At 37.9% G+C, this 19,952-nt stretch overlaps 1 protein-coding gene across 1 annotated transcript in view; it reads right to left on the bottom strand.

Moving 5' to 3' along the window:
• Positions 1-19,952, bottom strand: part of DLGAP5 (DLG associated protein 5) — a 38,979-nt gene that overhangs the window by 4,528 nt on the left and 14,499 nt on the right. Inside the window, exons 9-16 of the mRNA XM_065871441.1 lie at positions 19,117-19,241; positions 18,596-18,725; positions 16,036-16,121; positions 15,108-15,268; positions 9,163-9,255; positions 5,629-5,848; positions 2,399-2,582; positions 586-646 (exon numbers count right to left, since the gene is read on the bottom strand). Coding sequence (XP_065727513.1) covers positions 586-646; positions 2,399-2,582; positions 5,629-5,848; positions 9,163-9,255; positions 15,108-15,268; positions 16,036-16,121; positions 18,596-18,725; positions 19,117-19,241 — 1,060 coding nt within the window. The remainder of the gene's footprint in view (positions 1-585; positions 647-2,398; positions 2,583-5,628; positions 5,849-9,162; positions 9,256-15,107; positions 15,269-16,035; positions 16,122-18,595; positions 18,726-19,116; positions 19,242-19,952) is intronic.

Raw genomic sequence — 19,952 nt, 5'->3', positions numbered from 1 at the left:
TTCCATGTGATAGGCCAGGTAGTACAGTTGACCCTTGAACAACATGGGTTTGAACTGCGAGGGCCCACTTATACGCAGAATCTTTACAATTGTAAATACTACAGGATCTGTGGTTGGTTGAATCCACGGATGCGGACCCACAAATATGGAAGAACCAAGTATAAGGGGTGCACCGACTGTAAGTTATACGTGGATTTTTGACTGTGCAGAGGGATGGCAACCCCTCATGCTGTTCTTCAAGAGCCAACTATAAATATTTTAGGCTTTGTGATCCAAAGAGTCTCTGCACAAACATGAACACTCTACCATTATATTTTGAAAGCGGCCAGATACAATACATAAACAAATGACTGTGGCTGTGATACCATAAAACTTTATTTACAAAAATAATCTTGATGTGAGCTGAAAACCAAATTGGCACTATGATCTCAAACAAGCCAAAGGTCTTTGAAGTAAGAACTGTAATTCTATATGACTGCTTTAGATTTCCAATGGAAATTCCGGAGGTTGTTTATGGAGTTACTATATATAATGATATAAATAGATAACATACTGGGCTATCTAATGCATTGGGATAGGACTTACATGGTTTACTTCAATTAAATCTTGTAATCCAGGACACTTAGCATCTTCTACTATGCTGTTCCTGAAAAAGGAAAAAGGCAGCATTGTACTCAGATAATTAAAACATTTTGCTATGTTTTGAGACTATCCTTTATGGGTCAAAGATGGAGCCTCATCCAAGATCAGGCCTGTTCCAAATAGATTAGTTGTGGATGACAGCTACTTCAGGATGGCCTTACAAACCAAACGCATTTTCCTCAGAAAGCTCACAAGCTGTGACCGTGCTGGTCAGTCTGCTGGCAATCTTTTGAACCTCAGCCAAATCCAGAGCCACATACTAGAAAAAGTCAGGATAAAGCTTACTTCTGGGGGATTAAAGCATCAACTCAATTATTGTATGGCTGGAGTTGCCTACCTTTACTTGTTAGCTAGTTATAGCACAATATATTCTAATCCTGAAGTTCTTAACTTGCATTTTACTAGAAACATTTGTCTCAACCTCTTGGAGTCATTTAAAAATATGTATATATACTCATTTTTCTGGTTTTCAGCTTCACTTTGCCTTCATTGTACGAAGTTGTTTATTTGTAAGATGCTCTTTCAGGACTATTATCAGAAATAAAGTAAAAAATTTTTTTAAAGAGTACTTGTAATATCACTTAAATCCAATTTTGGATCTTCTTAGTACAAGATAATGAACTACAGGGTATACAAAGTAAAGTAACTTGCATTTAAGAAATGACAATAAATTGGTATTTTATAATCTACAGATTTCTAAAACAATTTAATCCCTACAAAGGCTAAATATACTTTAGTTTATACTGAAAACTAGAAATTTGATAACTTGTTCCATGAAATATTTAAAAAGAAAAACTTTCATTTGTTTCCCCATTGAAATAGTCAATGCATAGGGTGTTCTTTATTTTTTGACAACCTTGTTTGGTGTGACGGCAGGATATTCAATGCTGTCCCATCTCCAGATTAATAATAAATCCAACAGTCCTATCTTGGCTCCAGACTACAATTTTATTTCCTACTTAAAGTATCTTTTTCCTATCATATTTCTGGTACATTTATGTTCCACGAACAAGGACTATATAGGTAATTTTGATGCATCTTTGCAGAGGCAGTACTATGTAGCATAAAGAATGTAGGTAACATCCACTTTCACCAACTGTAAGCTGAATTTGGGTAAGTTACTAACTTTTCAAGTTTCCTCATTTTTTAAAAATGGAGATCTAGTACCTCACATGGTTGTTTTGAGGATTAAATGAGATGATATATGATAGGAACCTTGAACAATGTCCAGCCCATAATAATTGTTCAGTATATATTAGCTCCCCCTTCTCTCAGTCTGCCATCTGTCAAGTCAGCAACCTCAAGGTACTTTCTATAATGGCCGGTACAAAAGTGCCTACCTCTCAACGACACTGCAGGGAGGTTATCAGCACTGTTTTGTGGATGATGAATCTGAAGCTTAGTGAGTTAATTAAACTTGTCCTGAAGTTTCATAGCTAGTATGTCACAGAGCTGGTTTTGAGCTCAGATCTGTCAAGCACCAAAACTTCAGGCCGTTTATCAACAAAGAACACTATATTACTTCTTTTCTTCTTGGTTCTGCAGCATTTACTTTGCCCATCTAGATATGACCATTTACCAATCTGAAATGTGAAGCCCTGATTTCCTCATTTATAAAATAGAAGGATTGCCTATACGTTACAGGGTCATTGTGAAATTTAATAAACAATACATATCTTGCATACTTAACCAGGTTAACAATCTGAAATGGTATTTAATGTCTGCATCTGTTAAACTCTTAATATTAAAGAAATACCTGTTTCCAGGAATATTTGAAATCAAAGTCTTATCAACATGTTCACTTTTGGTGCCCTGAGGATCAGGATTCTCTGGTGATGTGGTTTGTCTTAGAACGCCCATCTCAGCCCTGCTCTCAGACGCAGGTTTGCTGGCAGACTTAGGTATTCTAAGTCGTTGAGAAAGACATTCAGAAGAAAGTCCTAGAAGATGAGAGAAATCATCTTAATACCAAAAAGCTCTTTCATTCATTTTTCACTATAACTAGGAAGACAGTGCAAATTCTTCCTATTCCCCTACCTTTCTCCTATAAAATAATGTTTGTTAAAGTCAATGCCTGGGACTTTCAGTTAAAGATAGTACTGAATACACACACTAAACTGCTTCCTCTTGACATCCCACTACTATAAACAGTAACAGATAATCTTGAAAGGTTGAATGCTACGAGGACAAAGCATCCTTTTTTTTAAGGTCAGTGGCTTTTAAAATTCGAAATATAATTTTCAAGGACAAAGGAAACTAAACCAGAAACAACAAAACTCAGAAAAATTTGGAAGCGTAATATAGATAGATGAGTGGGATATTACTTAGTAGACTCAAGAAAATAAATCCTAAGCCACTAGTCAGGAAAGATGTGAATCAACCCAGTTTATACCGCAGCACCTCTCAAAAGTATTGGTGGCCTCAAGAATCTCTGCAAGCAGAGGTAAAAACAGGAAGATTGGTTCAAAGTCAGTTTAAAGAACAATTAGAGTCCAGATTCCTTTCCTCATTATGCACAGCTGGGAAACTGTCAACAACCCCCTCCCACCACCAAGATAAAAAAAACTAGAGGCTTATCTCCCCAAAAAGGTGAAACAGGGCGTCTCTGGTTTAGGGGATAAAGTTGAGAGACTGGTACTATATGGAAAAAGGAGGATTAAATGAGTATTATTTAAATTGTTGATACACTCAGTTTCCCTCCCCCCATGTGGCTCCTGAAAGACTGGAAGCCAGAATTATACCCTCCAGGCAACAGATCAGAAGGATCTTCTCTGGGGAATCTAACTAGCCCATGAGAAAAGACTTAAATACAGTGATGATGTGCAGGTTCCCAGCATAATGGTGCAGCTAAACCACCCCACAGTAAAGACCTTATTACCCACACGCTGCCGTGCAGAGTCCCGCTCTTAACCATGAGCAGGCAGTGAATGATCATCAGACACCCGATGGAAGACTCTGAGAGACAGAAACCAAAACCAAACAGATGAGAGTATCTTGGAACAAATTATCCAAGGGAAGAATATGTAAAAGCTATCGTTAACGTCTGTAGAAAAATAAGACAGTGCACTTACGAAACAAGTACAGAATGTTATAAAATGGAACATTCAAAGACTAAGAAAGAGTTCTTGGGAATTAAAAACATGATAGCCAACAGGAAAGTTGAAGAAATTCAGGAAGTAGAAGAAAATGACAAGTACAGGAAAGAATGATAAAAACAGTCTATTTACCAGGAGAAAGATAAGAGTTTCTGAAAGAAAGATCAGAGAAAACCAAGGAAAGTACATCAAAGGAATAATTCAAGAAAAAAATCTACACCTTGTTCAGAGAGGGCTGTAAACAATACCCCAAGACTCCTTTAAGCATTGGAAGTGGTTGCCTTTAGGAAGTGACAAACGGGATGAGTGGGGCTTTCTGGGGACTTCTGTTTTGTAACAAACCTCATATAAACTATGAGTTCTACAATTAAAACTCTATTGAGTTCTATAATTAAAAATCAATTTCAGAAAGATCAATTTTGATCAAAAACCTTGATCTCTCTAGTCATAAGTACCAAGACAGCTCCCTGAAAGAATAGACAGTGGTGGGCCCATAGTCATGGAAACCACTAGGATCCTTGGGAAGTAAGTAACAAGGACCCATGCCATTAGCAGTGAGGCAATTCCTGGAGTCCAGGGAGTGCAGCTGCTTGGTGTAAAGGAAACACACCAAAACCACACACTAGGTGTGATACCTAAATTGACAGGGAGGTAATAATATACTTGAGGTGATAAATTTACATTTTAATGTAAATATTAAGTAGCAACTCAAGTTTATTGTCAGAAATCTTCTAAGTGGACACACCTAAATAATAGGAAAAAAAATCCCTTCTCCTGATTAGTACTTAAAGAGGACTTAGCCCCTTTCTCCTTGAAAATAAACACCTAGCACTTAAAGCATTAATAGAAGTGTCGGGCTTCCCTGGTGGCGCAGTGGTTGAGAGTCCGCTTGCCGATGCAGGGGACACGGGTTCATGCCCCGGTCCGGGAGGATCCCACATGCCGCGGAGCAGCTGGGCCCGTGAGCCATGGCCGCTGAGCCTGCGCGTCCGGAGCCTGTGCTCCGCAACGGGAGAGGCCACAATGGTGAGAGGCCTGAACACCGCAAAAAAAAAAAAAGTGTCTACCAAGATTGAAGGAACAGATTACCTCAACTATGACCTCTCATTATATGGCTTATATATAATTTCAATCTAGGTAAATAAATTCAATCTAATAAAGATAGCCTATGAAAAATGGCTATTGAAAAATACAACCAGAGTTAGAAAATCATGAGAAAGAATGGTTTCCTGAAGTAGTAAAAGCTGGTTACACTGCAATATTTTAAAATTAGGAAAATGGGGGACTTCCCTGGTGGTTCAGTGGCTAAGACTTCGCGCTCCCAATGCAGGGGGCCCAGGTTCGATCCCTGATCAGGGAACTAGATCCCACATGCCACAACTAAGAGTTCGCATGCCACAACTAAGACCCGGTGCAGCCAAATAAATTAAAAAAAAATTTTTTTAAATAAAATAAGGAAATTGGTACATTTACTGTATTTCAAAAAGATAAGAGGAGGGGTTTCCCTGGTGGCGCAGTGGTTGAGAGTCCGCCTGCCGATGCAGGGGACACGGGTTCATGCCCCGGTCCGGGAAGATCCCACATGCCGCGGAGCGGCTGGGCCCGTGAGCCATGGCCGCTGAGCCTGCGCGTCCGGAGCCTGTGCTCCACAACGGGAGAGGCCACAACAGTGAGAGGCCCGTGTACCGCAAAAAAAAAAAAAAAAAAAAAAAAGATAGGAGGAAAATTTTTACTCCAAATGAAAATTAAACCAAATCCACCTTCCATAAGCTATTTCTCAGAAATCACAGAAAACACATAAATCTTCATGTGAAAACTATTTTTCACCTCTTACACAAGCTCCCATCCAACCCAGATATTTCCGTTTAGTAGTCTCAGCAGAAAAACTAACCTGAGAATGATTTAACAGGACTTTCAATTCTGAAAAATCCAGCATCAAACACTATTTTATCCACTTCCTTTGGCATTGCAGAGGCTGCTGCCTCAGCATGTTCTTTCTGCTTAATTCTCTCTCTCACTGCATTTTTTATGGCAGCTAGGCGATTTCTAGCTGCAATTCTTCCACCATCATCCTGTTTGGGTTTACTCACTATACCTGAGACAACTTTTTTCTGTGAAGAGAAATTATGACTTATTAAAGGGATTCATTACCATCTTATAAGAAAAACAAATAAGGCATACATGAAATACTCAACACATTCATCATATACTTACCAACCTCCTAATACGTGCTAAAATGCTTGGGGGGGGGTGTTGGACTTCCTTGGTGGCGCAGTGGTTAAGAATCCGCTTGCCAATACTCGGGACACAGGTTCAAGCCCTGGTCCAGGAAGATCTCTCATGCCACGGAGCAACTAAGCTCGTGCACCACAGCTACTGAGTCTGCTCCCAAGCCCATGGGCCACAACTACTGAGTCCGAGTGCTGCAACTACTGAAGCCCTCGTGCCTAGAGCCCGTGCTCCACAATAAGAGAAGCCACCGCAATGAGAAGCCTGCGCGCCACAACGAAGAGGGGCCCCGCTTGCTGCAACTAGAGAAACTCCACATGCAGCAACGAAGACCCAAAGCAGGCAAAAATTTAAAAATAATAAATTTTTAATAAATAAATAAATAAAATGCTGGGGGTCAAAAGGTAAAGGACAAAGTTCCTGCCCTCAAGGAGTTCTCAGCTTCACAGTGGAAGAGCTAGATAAGGACACTGAGAAGAATAAATGTCGTGTTAGAAATAAATTCAGAGGGCTGAATTTATCAATTAATCAACCTTCAGAGGCACCAAGAAAGGCTTATAGGAAGTAGCACCTGAGCTGAAATCACAGCTAGGTGGGCTACAAGATGGGATGAGGAAAGGGCTAGGTAGAGAGAATAGCATGTTTGCAAAACCAGAAATGAAAGAAAGCACAGAGGAGTTGGCAAGAGGTAAGTAACAGCTAATTATGATCCCTCACATGTAACCATTTTGAGGAGCTACATTTACACAGAGGACAAAGTAATAGAGGTTACTGATGATTTTTAATCAGGAGGTTAACATTATCAAATCTGCATTCTGGAAAAGTCACTCTGTGTCCAGCCTGGAGAATGGATTGGAGGGTTACAAGCCAGTTTGGAAGGCGATTACTTCAGGGATACTGGAAAAAGATGCTAGTAGTTAGATTACGGAGGGAAAAATGGAAAAAAGTAAACAGATTCAGGAGATATGAGGAAGAATTGAGAGGACTTAGCAATCTTTTAGATAGGTGGAATGAAGATGGTGAAATACAGAAAGGAAAGGACCACAGAAGATAGCCAGGTTTCTATCTTGGATGCCTGGAGGGATGATAATACCATTCTCTGAGACAGGGAAACATCGATGTGTGTGAAGATGATTTCAGTTTGGGATACACAGATTTTAAAGTATTACTGTGTCAGCAGTAAGAGTGGTTTGAAATACAGATTCGGGAATCATTGCCGAGTGGGTAGGATTGCGCATGAAGAATATGGAAGGAGAGAAGAGAGTTGAGGTAGGAACTGGAGTATCACAAACAAGGGATAAATGGAAAGAAACTTGCAAACATGACTGATAAAAAGGGACAGAGGTAGGAGGAAAATCAGTATAAAATAATTTCAAGAAAGAGGGAGTAGACTGTATTTAATGCTGCAGAGGGACTAGACTTTATAATTAAGTACCTAATAACTGCAGCAATTAGTGGATCAATAACCTTGGTCATAACTGTTCTGGAAGCATAGAGGGGGTGAAGCTGAATTGCAGTGAGTTGGAAAGGTAAGTGGGAATCAAAATAGTAAAGACAGAGTATAGACAACTTTTTCAGGAAGTTTGTCTGTGACTGGGAAGAAAGAAATGGGAATGGGGGAAGGGGAGGTACAGATAACTGTAAGAGATGTGGACCTCACAGGTTTAGCTGTTGTTGTTTTGCTTTTTCCTAATGTAAACAGAGATAAGACCCTTAAACATATCTAAAAACTGATGGAAAAAAGAGGGAAAGATGAAAACAGGATAAGTGATGGAATGAGAGGCAATGAATAGGAGGTAGAAAGGAATGGTAACAAAGTATAGGTAAAAGACAAAATTTATTTTATTTGTCCAATATCTTAACAGTAGCCTATAAATAAAGTAGGAGGAGAGAGACACCTGGTGATAAGGGGCAGAATTACAAGGCTCTGATATACTACTGTACTGATACAGCCATTATCTGCATCACTGATGATATTAATGTTTCCAGGACTAAGTACTCAATAAGAAATATCCACAGTAGCTTCAAAATGTTCAAGCATCCTTTATTGTTTAGTAGATTTAAAACTCATTCAATCAATTTTGTCAATATCCTTTGAGTCTGTCATAACAATTAGTAAAATAATTTTATTAAAATGTTTCTTTAATACTCTAACAGCATAAACTCCTAAGGATTCAAAACAGTTTTGCTATGGATTACATAGCATGATAAAGTACCAATCTAGAGACCTGATTTTATAACCACAGGCATTTTTCTAAAATCTAAAAGGAAAACTGGCAATGCTCTACTGTGGTTTGAGAAGCATTCATCTGAATCAAAAACTCTGAGTTTAAAACATTACTAGAAAAAATTCTACAAATAGATAAGAATGGAAGCTATCATGATAAAGTAATAGGAAATTTTACAAGATAAAGTATAGGAAGAAGACAGACATTCTAAAGAGCCATTGTTTCTCTTTCTTTTCTATTTAAAAAATTCTTTCAGGACTTCTGTGGTAGTCCAGTGGTTAGGACTCCGCGTTTACATTGCAGGGCGCCCAGGTTCGATCCCTGGTCGGGGAGCTAAGATCCCGCAAGCCACACGGCATGGCCAAAAAAACCCCAAAAAATCTTTCGTTTTGAAATATTTCATACAAAAGCACAGCCTACTGGATAAGAATAGGAATTCTGGAATGAGAAAGTCTGGCCTGAAACCCAGTTCCACCTTGGGCAAGTAACTTAATCTTTCTGGGCCTCATATTCCTCAACTGTAAAATGGGGATAACAGTACCCACCTCAGGAGGATTGTTGAGGATTAAATGGGTTAAAACATGTAAAGTATTTGGAACAACATTTGGCACATACTAAGCATATATAAATTATCTACTTCTACCATTATTATTACCAAAAAATGTATAAACATAATTTAAAGAATAAAACAAACACACACATACCCACTATGTAGCAACTCAGAAGCTCTCAATCAATCACAGCCCCAAATCAATCATAGCCCCTATCCTTCCTCCCTCCGGAAATAACCATTCTGAATTTTGCATTGCTCATTTCCTTTCTTTCTTCAAAGACAATCAGCACATTGTAAGCAATATATGAAACTTATTTTAAAAAATGATAAAAAATCTGAAGCTAAATGTTTATAAAGCTTGAAAATAAAAATTATTTAGAGTAGAAGAGTCTATATTAGAAACCCACAAACTTACCCGAAAAACTTTTTTGCTTGTATTGTTATTGTTTTGCCACCCAGATTCCTCAAGTTTGGTCAGATTGTTGAATTTTTGATTTACGTCTTCTATCTATTAACAAATAAAGCACAAGTTTATCAGATTAATGCTAACCACATTAAAATTACAAACTAATAAACTGAAGCTTCAAAAAAACTGAGAATGGCAACATAAAATTAGACTAAATCCCCCTGAATTTAGTATTCAAGTGAAAAACTCTTACAGTAAAATTGTTCATTGTTATTTTTGGTGTTACAGACCTTCAAAATCTACATAAAGAATGTCATATATGGGGGCCTCCCTGGTGCCGCAGTGGTTGAGAGTCTGCCTGCCGATGCAGGGGACACGGGTTCGTGCCCCGGTCCGGGAAGATCCCACATGCCGCAGAGCGGCTAGGCCCGTTAGCCATGGCCGCTGAGCCTGCGCATCCAGAGCCTGTGCCCCGCAACTGGAGAGGCCACAGCAGGGAGAGGGCTGCGTACCGCAAAAAAAAAAAAAAAAAAGAATGCCATATATGGATAACTCTCCTAAATTATTTTTGATCACTAAAATGGTAGGAGAGATATCCTAAATTACACAATATGAATACAATCTCTCTCTCTTTTTTTACAGGACATCTTGGTTGCTTCCAAGTTTTGGCAATTATAAATAAAGATGCTATAAACACCTGTGTACACATATTTGTGTAGACATATGTTTTCAACCATTTGGGAAAATACCAAGGACTGTGATTGCTGGATTGTATCATAAGAGCATGTTTAGTTTTGTAAAAAACTGTCAAACTGTCTTCCAAAGTGGCTGTACCATTTTGCAATGTACCACCAGCAATGAATCAGAGTTCCTGCTGCTCTCCATATTCACCAGCATTTGGTGTTGTCAGTGGTTTGGATTTTTGCCATTCTAATAGGCATCCAGTGGTAGCTTATTATAGTTTTAACTGGCAATTCCTTAATGATCTACGATGTTGAGGCTTATCTTGTCATATGCTTACTTGCCATCTGTATAACTTCTTTGGTGAAGGGTCTGATCAGGTCTTTTCTCCATTAAAAAATCAGGTTGTTTAAAGGGTTCTTTGTATATTTTGATACAGATGTTTGTATCAAATATCAGATACATCTTTTATAAATATTCGTTTCCCAGTCTGTGGCATGCCTTCTCATTCTCTTCACACAATCTCATTTTAAAAGATTCAAATAATATCCCCATCCTTCCGGTATTTCCAATCTCCTCCAACGAGGTAACCACTGTCAACAGTTTGGTAAACTTGCTTCAAGACCCCTTACTATGCATTTATATTCATATGTACTCTCAATCTCTCTCTCTCTCAGAAAAAAAATGTAAATGTCAAAACGACTCAGGATTACATTTATGATCACTGATTTTCAACAAGTTGCCACTGTAATTCAATGAGGAAAAGACAATCTTTCCAAGAAACAGTACTGGGAAAATTGGATATCCTCAAGAAAAAAGTTGAATTTAGACTCTTATCTATACCATACAGAAAAACGAACTACAAATGGATCACAGACCTAACAGTAAGAGCTGAAACTATAACACTTTTAGAAGAAAACATAAGAGAAAATCTTTGTGACCTGTGGTTAGGCAAAACGAGTTCTTAGACATGTACACAACATAAAAGAAAAAAAGTTGATAAATTGAACTTCATCAAAATCAAAAACATTTGGGACTTCCCCGGCGGTCCAGTGGTTAAGACTCTGAGCTCCCAATTTAGGGGCACGGGTTCAGTCCCTAGTCAGGGAACCAAGATCCTGCATGCCGCGCAGTGTGGCCAAAAAATACAAAAATCAGAAACATTTATACTGCAAAAGACATCATTAAGAAATTATAACAGAAGCCACAAATTGGGAGAAAATATTTGCAAATATTTCTGATAAAGGACTTGTATCCAGGATACATGAAAAACACCACTCAGTAATAAAGGCAAACCAATTTAAAAATGGGCAAAAGATTTTACTAGACATTTTGCCAAAAAAGACATATGAATCGCTAATAAGCACATGAAAAGATGCTTAACATCATTATCAAAACTACAGAGACACTTCTCACCCACTAGGATGGCTGTATTAAAAAAGACAGACAATAACAAGTATGGATGTGGTGAAACAGGAGCACACATTGTTGGTGGAGACGTAAAATGGAGTAATCACTTTGGAAAACAGTTTGGTACTTTCTTAAAAAGTTAAACATAAATTTACTACATGATCCAGCACAATCTAGGTATTTACCCGAGAGAAATGACAATATATATCCACACTCATATCTGTATATGAATATTCATAGAAGACTATTCATAATCACCAAAGAGTAGAAACAATATAAATGTCCATCAATTGATAAATATAGATACAAGCTACAACATGGATGAACCTCAAAAACATCATGCTAAGTGAAAGAAGTCACATACAAAAGACCACATACTGTATTATTCTACGTAATGTGAAATGCCCAGAAAAGGCAAATCTACAAAGACAGCAAGAAGATCAGTGATGCCAGGGCTAGGAGTGAGAATGGGGATTGACTTGCAAATAGGCAGGACGGATCCTTTTGTGGTGCTAAAAATGTTCTAAATTTGGATTACGGTCAGGGTGTGCAACTCTGTAAATTTACCGACAGTCATTGAATTGTACACTTAAAACAGGCAAATTTTTTTTAACATCTTTATTGGAGTATAATTGCTTTACAATGTTGTGTTAGTTTCTGCTGTGTAACAACGTGAATCAGCTATATGTATACATATATCCCCATATCCCCTCCCTCTTGCATCTCCCTCCCTCCCACCCTCCCTATCCCACCCTTCTAGGTGGTCACAAAGCACCTAGCTGATCTCCCTGTGCTATGTAGCTGCTTCCCACTAGCTATCTATTTGACATTTAATAGTGTATATATGTCCTTGCCACTCTCTCACTTCGTCCCAGCCTACCCTTCCCCCTCCCCGTGTCCTCAAATCCATTCTCAATGTCTGCGTCTTTATTCCTGTCCTGCCTCTGGGTTCTTCAGAACCATTTTCTTTTTTTTTAGATTCCATATATATGTGTTAGCATACGGTATTTAAAACAGGCTAGTTTTATGATACACAGATTGTACTTCAATACAACTCTTAAAAAAAAAAAAAAGGCCCCAGCAGCCAGTTTGAAGAGGCTGTCATTGGCCAAAGCTGAGAAATGAGCATCAATAAAGACAGTAACTGTAAATAATGAAAACACATCAAATATCTTTAAATCCATAAATTAACAATGATAGTAAGAAACACAGAATTAATTGATCACCATCAAAGGATACTAGTTAACCAACTCATCAATATGAAAACTGGTAAATGTATATAAAAACTGCTCACAAAGTAATGCTTATATTATGAATAAACACTATTCACATCTGGGCCATAAAGTTATTGAGACTATCATGTTCCCTTACTCACTTTTCTCTAGACGTAATAAATTGTTTTGCTTTTTGTTTGCTTAGTTGTTCATGTGTCTATCATCGATTCAGTCTAAACTCTGCACAGTAAGTATAAATCTCCTCTTAAGGACTTCCCTGGTGGTGCACTGGTTAAGAATCGGCCTGCCAATGCAGGGGACACGGGTTCGATCCCTGGTCCGGGAAGATCCCACATGCCGCGGAGCAACTAAGCCCGTGCGCCACAGCTACTGAGCCTGTGCTCTAGAGTCCTAGAGCCACAACTACTGAACCCACGTGCCACAACTACTGAAGCCCATGTGCCTAGAGCCCGTGCCCCGCAACGAGAAGCCACCGCAGTGAGAAGCCCACACACTGCAACAGAGTAGCCCCTGCTCGCCACAATTAGAGAAAGCCCACGCGTAGCAACAAAGACCCAACGCAGTCAAAAATAAATAAATAAAATAAATTTTAAAAATAGAAAAGAAAAAAAAAAGAATGCATTAAATCTCCTCTTAATAAAAAACAAATCAGGTATTTTACTCAGTTCAGCTTTCCAGAGACAGGTCTGGTAGAGCCCCCGGTCCCCTTGTGCTGGTCAGGAAGTGCTGCTTCCTAAGCATGCTTCACACATTCTTGTCTCCCCTCGGCCTCAATTCTCTTGGCCCCTTGTTGGGGATCCAACCCACCTCCTCCTCCATTCTTGGCTTACTCCCTCATTTTTGTGAGGTACTTTCTCACTTAGCTTGCTAAGAAAGAGTGCTTGGGAGGTAAAATCTGAGACTGTGTGTGTTTGGAAAATGCCCTTCCACCCTCACACTTGATTGGTTGGCTACAGAACTCCAGGTTGGAAGTTATTTCCCTCAGAAGTTTGAGGGCATTGTTCTCCCAGCTTTAAATGTTGCAGTTGAGAAATCCAAGGCTACTGTGATCCTTGACCCTTTGTATGAAACTTGTTTTCTCTCTGGAAGCTTCTACAGTTTTCTCTTCATCCCAAGAGTTGTACAGTTATACTTAATGGCATACGTTGGTGTGGGTCTACACTTGATTCACAGTGCTAGGCACTCAGTGGGCTCCTTCAATCTGGAACTCATGTCCTGCAGTACTGGGGAAAATTTTTAAACCATTTCATTGATGATTTTCTATTCTTTCAGTACTCCTTTTCTGGAATACCTATTATTTGGATACTATACTTCCTAGATTGGTCCACTTCCTCCATCCAAATACCTTTCTTCTTATTTTTGCTTTGGCTTCTTTCTTTCAGGTTTGAGGCTTTCTTGAAATGTCTAATAGTTGTTGACTATAGGTTCCTGAAATAGTAATTTATATGCTTATTTCTAAAATATGCTCAAAAAGCTACAAAGTATCATCTCCTCCCATGCCTCTACTGATCTTCCTAGTGATTCCCTCTCTCACAGCACTTTTTTACATTAGATTGGAATTATATATTTTGTCTAACTCACTAATCAAACTACAAACTCCTTTGGGGCCGAGAATGTGCCTTATTTTATCAACTCCTAGTACAATGTTTGGCACACGGTAGGAACTCAGTAACTGCTGGATGAACGCAACTACTAAAGACTAGGTTTACTCATCTTCTCACATGTAGAATCATTACAGATTATTCAACAGTTGAATATAATCTCAGTTTCCAACCCAAATAGAAATCATACTGACAATATAGGGGAGGAGAAGAAATCAGTCATCAAATTTAGACAGCACTTGGGACTTCCCTGGTGGTCCAGTGGCTAAGACTCTGCACTCCCAATGCAGGGGGCCTGGGTTCGATCCCTGGTCAGGAAACTAGATCCCACATGCCACAACTAAGAGTTCACATGCTGCAACTAAAGATCCTGCATGTCACAACTAAAAGATTCCCGAATGCCGCAACTAAAAGACCCCGCATGCCACAACAGAGATCCCATGTGCTGCAACTAAGACCCGACGTAGTCAAATAAACAAATAAAATAAAAATTTAGACAGCACATTACAGTTTATAAAGGTGCTAATATCTCATTTAATATTACAGGCACAGGGACTTCCCTGTTGGAGCAGTGGTTAAGAATCCGCCTGCCCATGCAGGGGACACGGGTTCGAGCCCTGGTCCGGGAAGATACCACATGCCGCGGAGCAACTAAGCCTGTGCGCCACAACTACTGAGCCTGTGCTCTAGAGCCCACGAGAAACAACTTCTGAAGCCCGTGAGCCACAACTACTGAAGCCCACGTGCCACAACTACTGAAGCCCACGTGCCACAACTACTGAAGCCCACACACCTAGAGCCCATGCTCCACAACAAGAGAAGCCCCCGCTCGCCACAACTAGAGAAAGCCCATGCTCAGCAACGAAGACCCAATGCAGCCACAAATAAAGAAAGAAATACATAAATAATATTACAAGCACATAAGTAGCTAATACTAACCCTTTTATACTACTGTTACCTCATTTTCAAAAAAACCAAAAAAACAAAAAAAACAGACTCAAAGTATTCAAAATACTTGACCACATACCTGAAAATTAAGCATATCCCAAAATCCATCCAAATCTGTACAGGTAGTTTCCTTTTCACCTCGTTTATATTCACAATTGTCCACCAGTCCTTCAAACTGTTTGAACCTTTCTTTCATAAGGAGTCTTGTTTGACCAACTGCTGTGCGAATAAGATCTTTAGCTAAAAGAAATATGAGGTTTTTAAAAGTTAAAGGACAAGACAGGACCTTTACTGCAAGCCAACCAGCTGATAAGACGACCTCATTCCAAATATCCTACAGTTACAGAATCAAATTCTTACTTTAAAGCAAAACAAAAAATATCTACTACAAAACTTTGCCATACAAATATTGAGCATTTACTATCTGCTTCAATTCCTGCTAAAAATTATCAATATACATTCTCATACATATTGCTACACGGTAAAAAGCATTCTACCTCTCCTTGTATTTTATAAGAATTCAACGTCAAACAACTCACTGCACATCAGTATCTAAGGACTGATGTGGCAGTACACAAATGACTTTTTTCTAAATAGCTTTCCTGAATAGGTAAGGTTGGAACTTTTCAGAAAACTTGATTGATTTTGCTTTGATTTCATATTGATTTAGGTAATTTTTGTTCAGAAAATATTTTTGTATAATTAAGCAATACCAGCTATAGCTGTCATTCATAAAGTCACAGTAAAAAAATCTAATAATAAAATAGGCAAATGTCTAACTCTCAGGAATCATAGTCAATATTCTAACTACTTATATCTTTTAAGTCAGGTACCATTTTAGCACAGAGATATTAGTGAACATATGTGAGATATGAAAAATTCTTGCTATTTTGAATAACAATGAAATTATAAAGTTGGACAACACTGGATTTTTGTGTTTCAAATAAATGTAACCATGTTAAAAAAAAATAAAGGTAAGACATAAAAACATATAAATGTGCCCTCACCATCATCTGGAATGTCCAATTCAAGCTTTCTGTCCCACTCAAGGCAGTGTGAAGTTAACTTCTCAGTTTCTGACTGGAGAATATTTCTAAAATGATGACATACATTAGCACTATGACAATTATACAACATTAACTTCCCAGAGCTGATGCTTAATTATTTTATGAAATGTGATATGTTAAAATCCATAAATACAATTTGATATTCTATGTATGTCCATCCTTCCACACCTAAAACTTAAGTGGATGGTTAATGCCAAGAGCCCATTTTTCAAGCTAATATTTCTAGTCTTTTCTGTTCTTATTTTTCAGTGGCTAAGCAGAAAGAATCAGACATTCCTTAGTTCTGTTATTTTCCATGAAACTAAGGCGAATTCAATTGCCAAGTGTAAGATGAAGCTAAAAACTGCTAAGTCTCAAATTACTGTAAGTCTCAAATTACAGTGATAGGGCCTTACAGATTCTATTAGGCTTTGCTTGTCCAAAGGCAGTGGTTCTCAACTGGGTCAATTTTTCCTACCAGGGAATATTTGGCAATATCTAGAAGCATTTTTGATTGTCACGAACTGGAGGAGTGCTACTGGCCAGGGATGCTACAAAACATCCTGCAATGCAGGGGACAGACCCCACAACAAGAATTATCCAGTCTAAAATGTCAGTAGTGCCAAGGTTAAGAAACCCAGGCTCGGGCTTCCCTGGTGGCACAGTGGTTAAGAATCTGCCTGCCAATGCAGGGCACACAGGTTTGAGCCCTGGTCCGGGAAGATCCCACATGGCACAGAGCAACTAATCCCATGCCCCAGAACTACTGAGCCTGCGCTCTAGAGCCCGTGAGCCACAACTACTGAGCCTGCGAGCCACAACTACTGAAGCCCACACACCTAGAGCCTGTGCTCCGCAACAGGAGAAGCTACCGCAATGAGGAGCCCATGCACCGCAACGAAGAGTAGCTCCCGCTCGCCACAGCTAGAGAAAGCCCACGCACAGTAACGAAGACCCAACGCAGCCAAAAATAAATTTAAAAAATAAAATAAATTTATAAAAAAAAAAAGAAACCCTGGCTTAAAAATTTAAACTGTTTCTTTACAAAAACATCCAAGCAGGAAACCTGAGGATAGTTTTTCTTAGAAGAATAATTTAGCTGCCTATGTCCAGTGGCAACAGAGAACAGCTTAATTAATAAGAAAGAGACCTGGCTTGGATCTGACATTATTTAGTTGGATAAATTGTTTATCATCTCAATGTCTCAGTTGAACAACACAGTGGATTAGCTAATCTCTGAAAGATCTTATAATTCTAAAACATTATGCTCTAAAAACAATTGAAGTGGTTCCCCAAAATATAAAAAGATACTCATTCATAATAGAAAGAATGGATATTAGAACTAGAGTAAGGGGAATTCCCTGGCGGTCCAGTGGTTAGGACTCCAAGCGTTCACTGCAGGGGGCACAGGTTCGATCCCCGGTCGGAGAAATAAGATCTCATATACCACACAGAGCAGCCAAAATAAATAAATAAATAAATAAAATAAACTAGAGAAAGCTAGTATTTTTTATCTGTTTGATTGGTAAAGCTCAAAAATTGTTAACATTGTATTGGAAAAGGTATGGGAATTTTCTTGCTATATTCACTCAAAGATAACAGAATGTAATCATTTTCTGTGTGATGTGGAATGTTAAGGCCTTTCTCGAAATGCACGCCTCTGATATGCTTCCAAGGCATTTAGGTGACATGTTGAAGTTCCCCAAACAGGATGTTAATTTTCAATTCAGTTAGAGAAACATAATCCTATCTCATAATTTGGTGGGCCAAAGAGCCTCCTACCATCTCCCATTATCCTTCTTTTATAAAATAAACTTTAATTTAGTTCTTTGTGGAGGAAAAAAAAAAGGTATGAGAAAATAGGAACTCCCATACCTTGCTGGGGGGAATGTAAATTGAGGTCCTTATATACTTGTACATGAGAAAATTGAAACATATACAAGTTTGTTGTTGGCAGCCTTGATTGTAATAGTAAGAGACTGAACCCAATGTAAATAACCACCAACAGGGACCTATTAAGTAAATTATGGTATATCCATATTATTGGATACTATGTGTCCATTAAAGAACACACACACACACAGACACACACAAAAAACAACATGAGAAAGCTCTTTAAGTACTAAAATGGAATGTCTACTACATTTAACATTAAATGAAACAATATTAAAAAAAATATATATATATGTTTATGTTAGTTTACATATGCATTATCTACCTCTGGAAATATTCACAAGAAATGAGTAACATTTGCCTCCGTGGAAGGTTCAAACTATCCCTGGGAGGCAGAGTTGGGAAAAAGACTTCTCACTTGTACCTTTTTCTACCTTTTGAATTAGGAACCACATGAATGTACTAGTTACTGAAAAAAATCATTAAAATTTAAAAGATAAATGAAAATCACCCAAAATTCAATTTCCCCCAACTCATCTATTATATTCAGGTTAAAAATAGTATAATTTTGGTTTTAAATGTCTAGACATTGATACAAAATTCTTACACTAGGAACAAATGGACAAACCTGAAATATGGCACATCATGTTGTGGCTGAGATATCTGATCTTGATTTACTTCAAGTGATGGGACTTCTTCTTTTATTGAAAGGCCATCTGAATTTTTATTAGTAGTTTCCTTTTTATTTAAAACATGTTCTATAGATTAAAGAAAATATTACATATAAATTTCAAAGCAGCAACTCATAAAATGACATCCCCCACAAGACAAATTTTTTTAAAGCCTTTAATTTTTTTCAATGTTGAATTTTAAAATTTTATTTCTGACTCAATGATTTCATTCACCACATATCCTCTGAAGTGTCTCCTTATATTCATCTCCTCAAATTTACATTTATTTCCCCCCATCTTCTCAGTCTGTACTCCTTATTCCAACTCTTTCTCTCTCCAGACATCTTTCCCCATATTTTCCCATCTCTCCTGACCCTGAGATCACATCCCTGAACTATATGTTGAAAAGGGCTCTAAACAAATGTCTGATAAATCACAATCCAGAAAAGCAAGTAAAAAATTAATTAAAATACAATACCTTTATTCCAAACTGTGAGAGAACCCAAAGGACATTGCAGTTTACTTGAATCTTGATGTACTGTCTTGGCAGAGAAAGTTTTACATTTTTGTGCCAAGATTTCTTTTGTTGCTACAGTCTTATCACTAAAAACAATAGCAAAAAAATACTTTATGAAACATGAGTCTCCTATATCTAACTGAAGGATTTCAAAATGATGTTACTTTTTAAAAACCTGGGATTTAATAGAAATATGTTTCTATTTTTTTTTAATGTGTCTTTCTGGAGGGGAAAAATTTAAACACCTATAGTGGAATGTCCATCTTTACTAATTATAATGAGATCCAAAGACTGTGAAGATCTCTTCACGGAACATAAGCACTCATAGTCTTGGATGCTGCTGAGCAGTTTCTAGTAGATTTGCCGCAAATTTGCAGTCTTTGCAAAACAACCTTGCTGTTTCTCTTAATGATTCCAACTGATTTTCCCCCCACTTTGCAAGTTAATTATCTTTGGCTTTAGAAGTAGTTTTTCTAAAGTAATACTCGGCAAAAAAACAAACAAAAAAACCCCCAAACCATGTCTGAACTACAGTACTATAGAAATTTCTTCCTTCTAAACATTTATTTCTAAGTATTATAATAAAGACACTTATAAAAAGCAAAAGAACACAAAGTGTACCATGAAAATAATGATAAAAACAATGTATAGGAAATACCAAAACTGTCAAATACATTACTGTAGCCTTCTGAAGAATTTTTTTAAAAGACCAAATTTTCATGATTTATAATTAACTAACTAAATATTAACTTTTAAAAAGCACAGGACAAATCTAAGAAAGGCATTTGTTAACCATC

Source organism: Phocoena phocoena, chromosome 2 (genome assembly GCF_963924675.1).
Source record: "Phocoena phocoena chromosome 2, mPhoPho1.1, whole genome shotgun sequence".
NCBI classification, from domain to species: Eukaryota; Metazoa; Chordata; class Mammalia; order Artiodactyla; family Phocoenidae; genus Phocoena; species Phocoena phocoena.
Note: the sequence above shows the minus strand (reverse complement) of the source record. Positions and strands in the feature narration are given on the sequence as shown.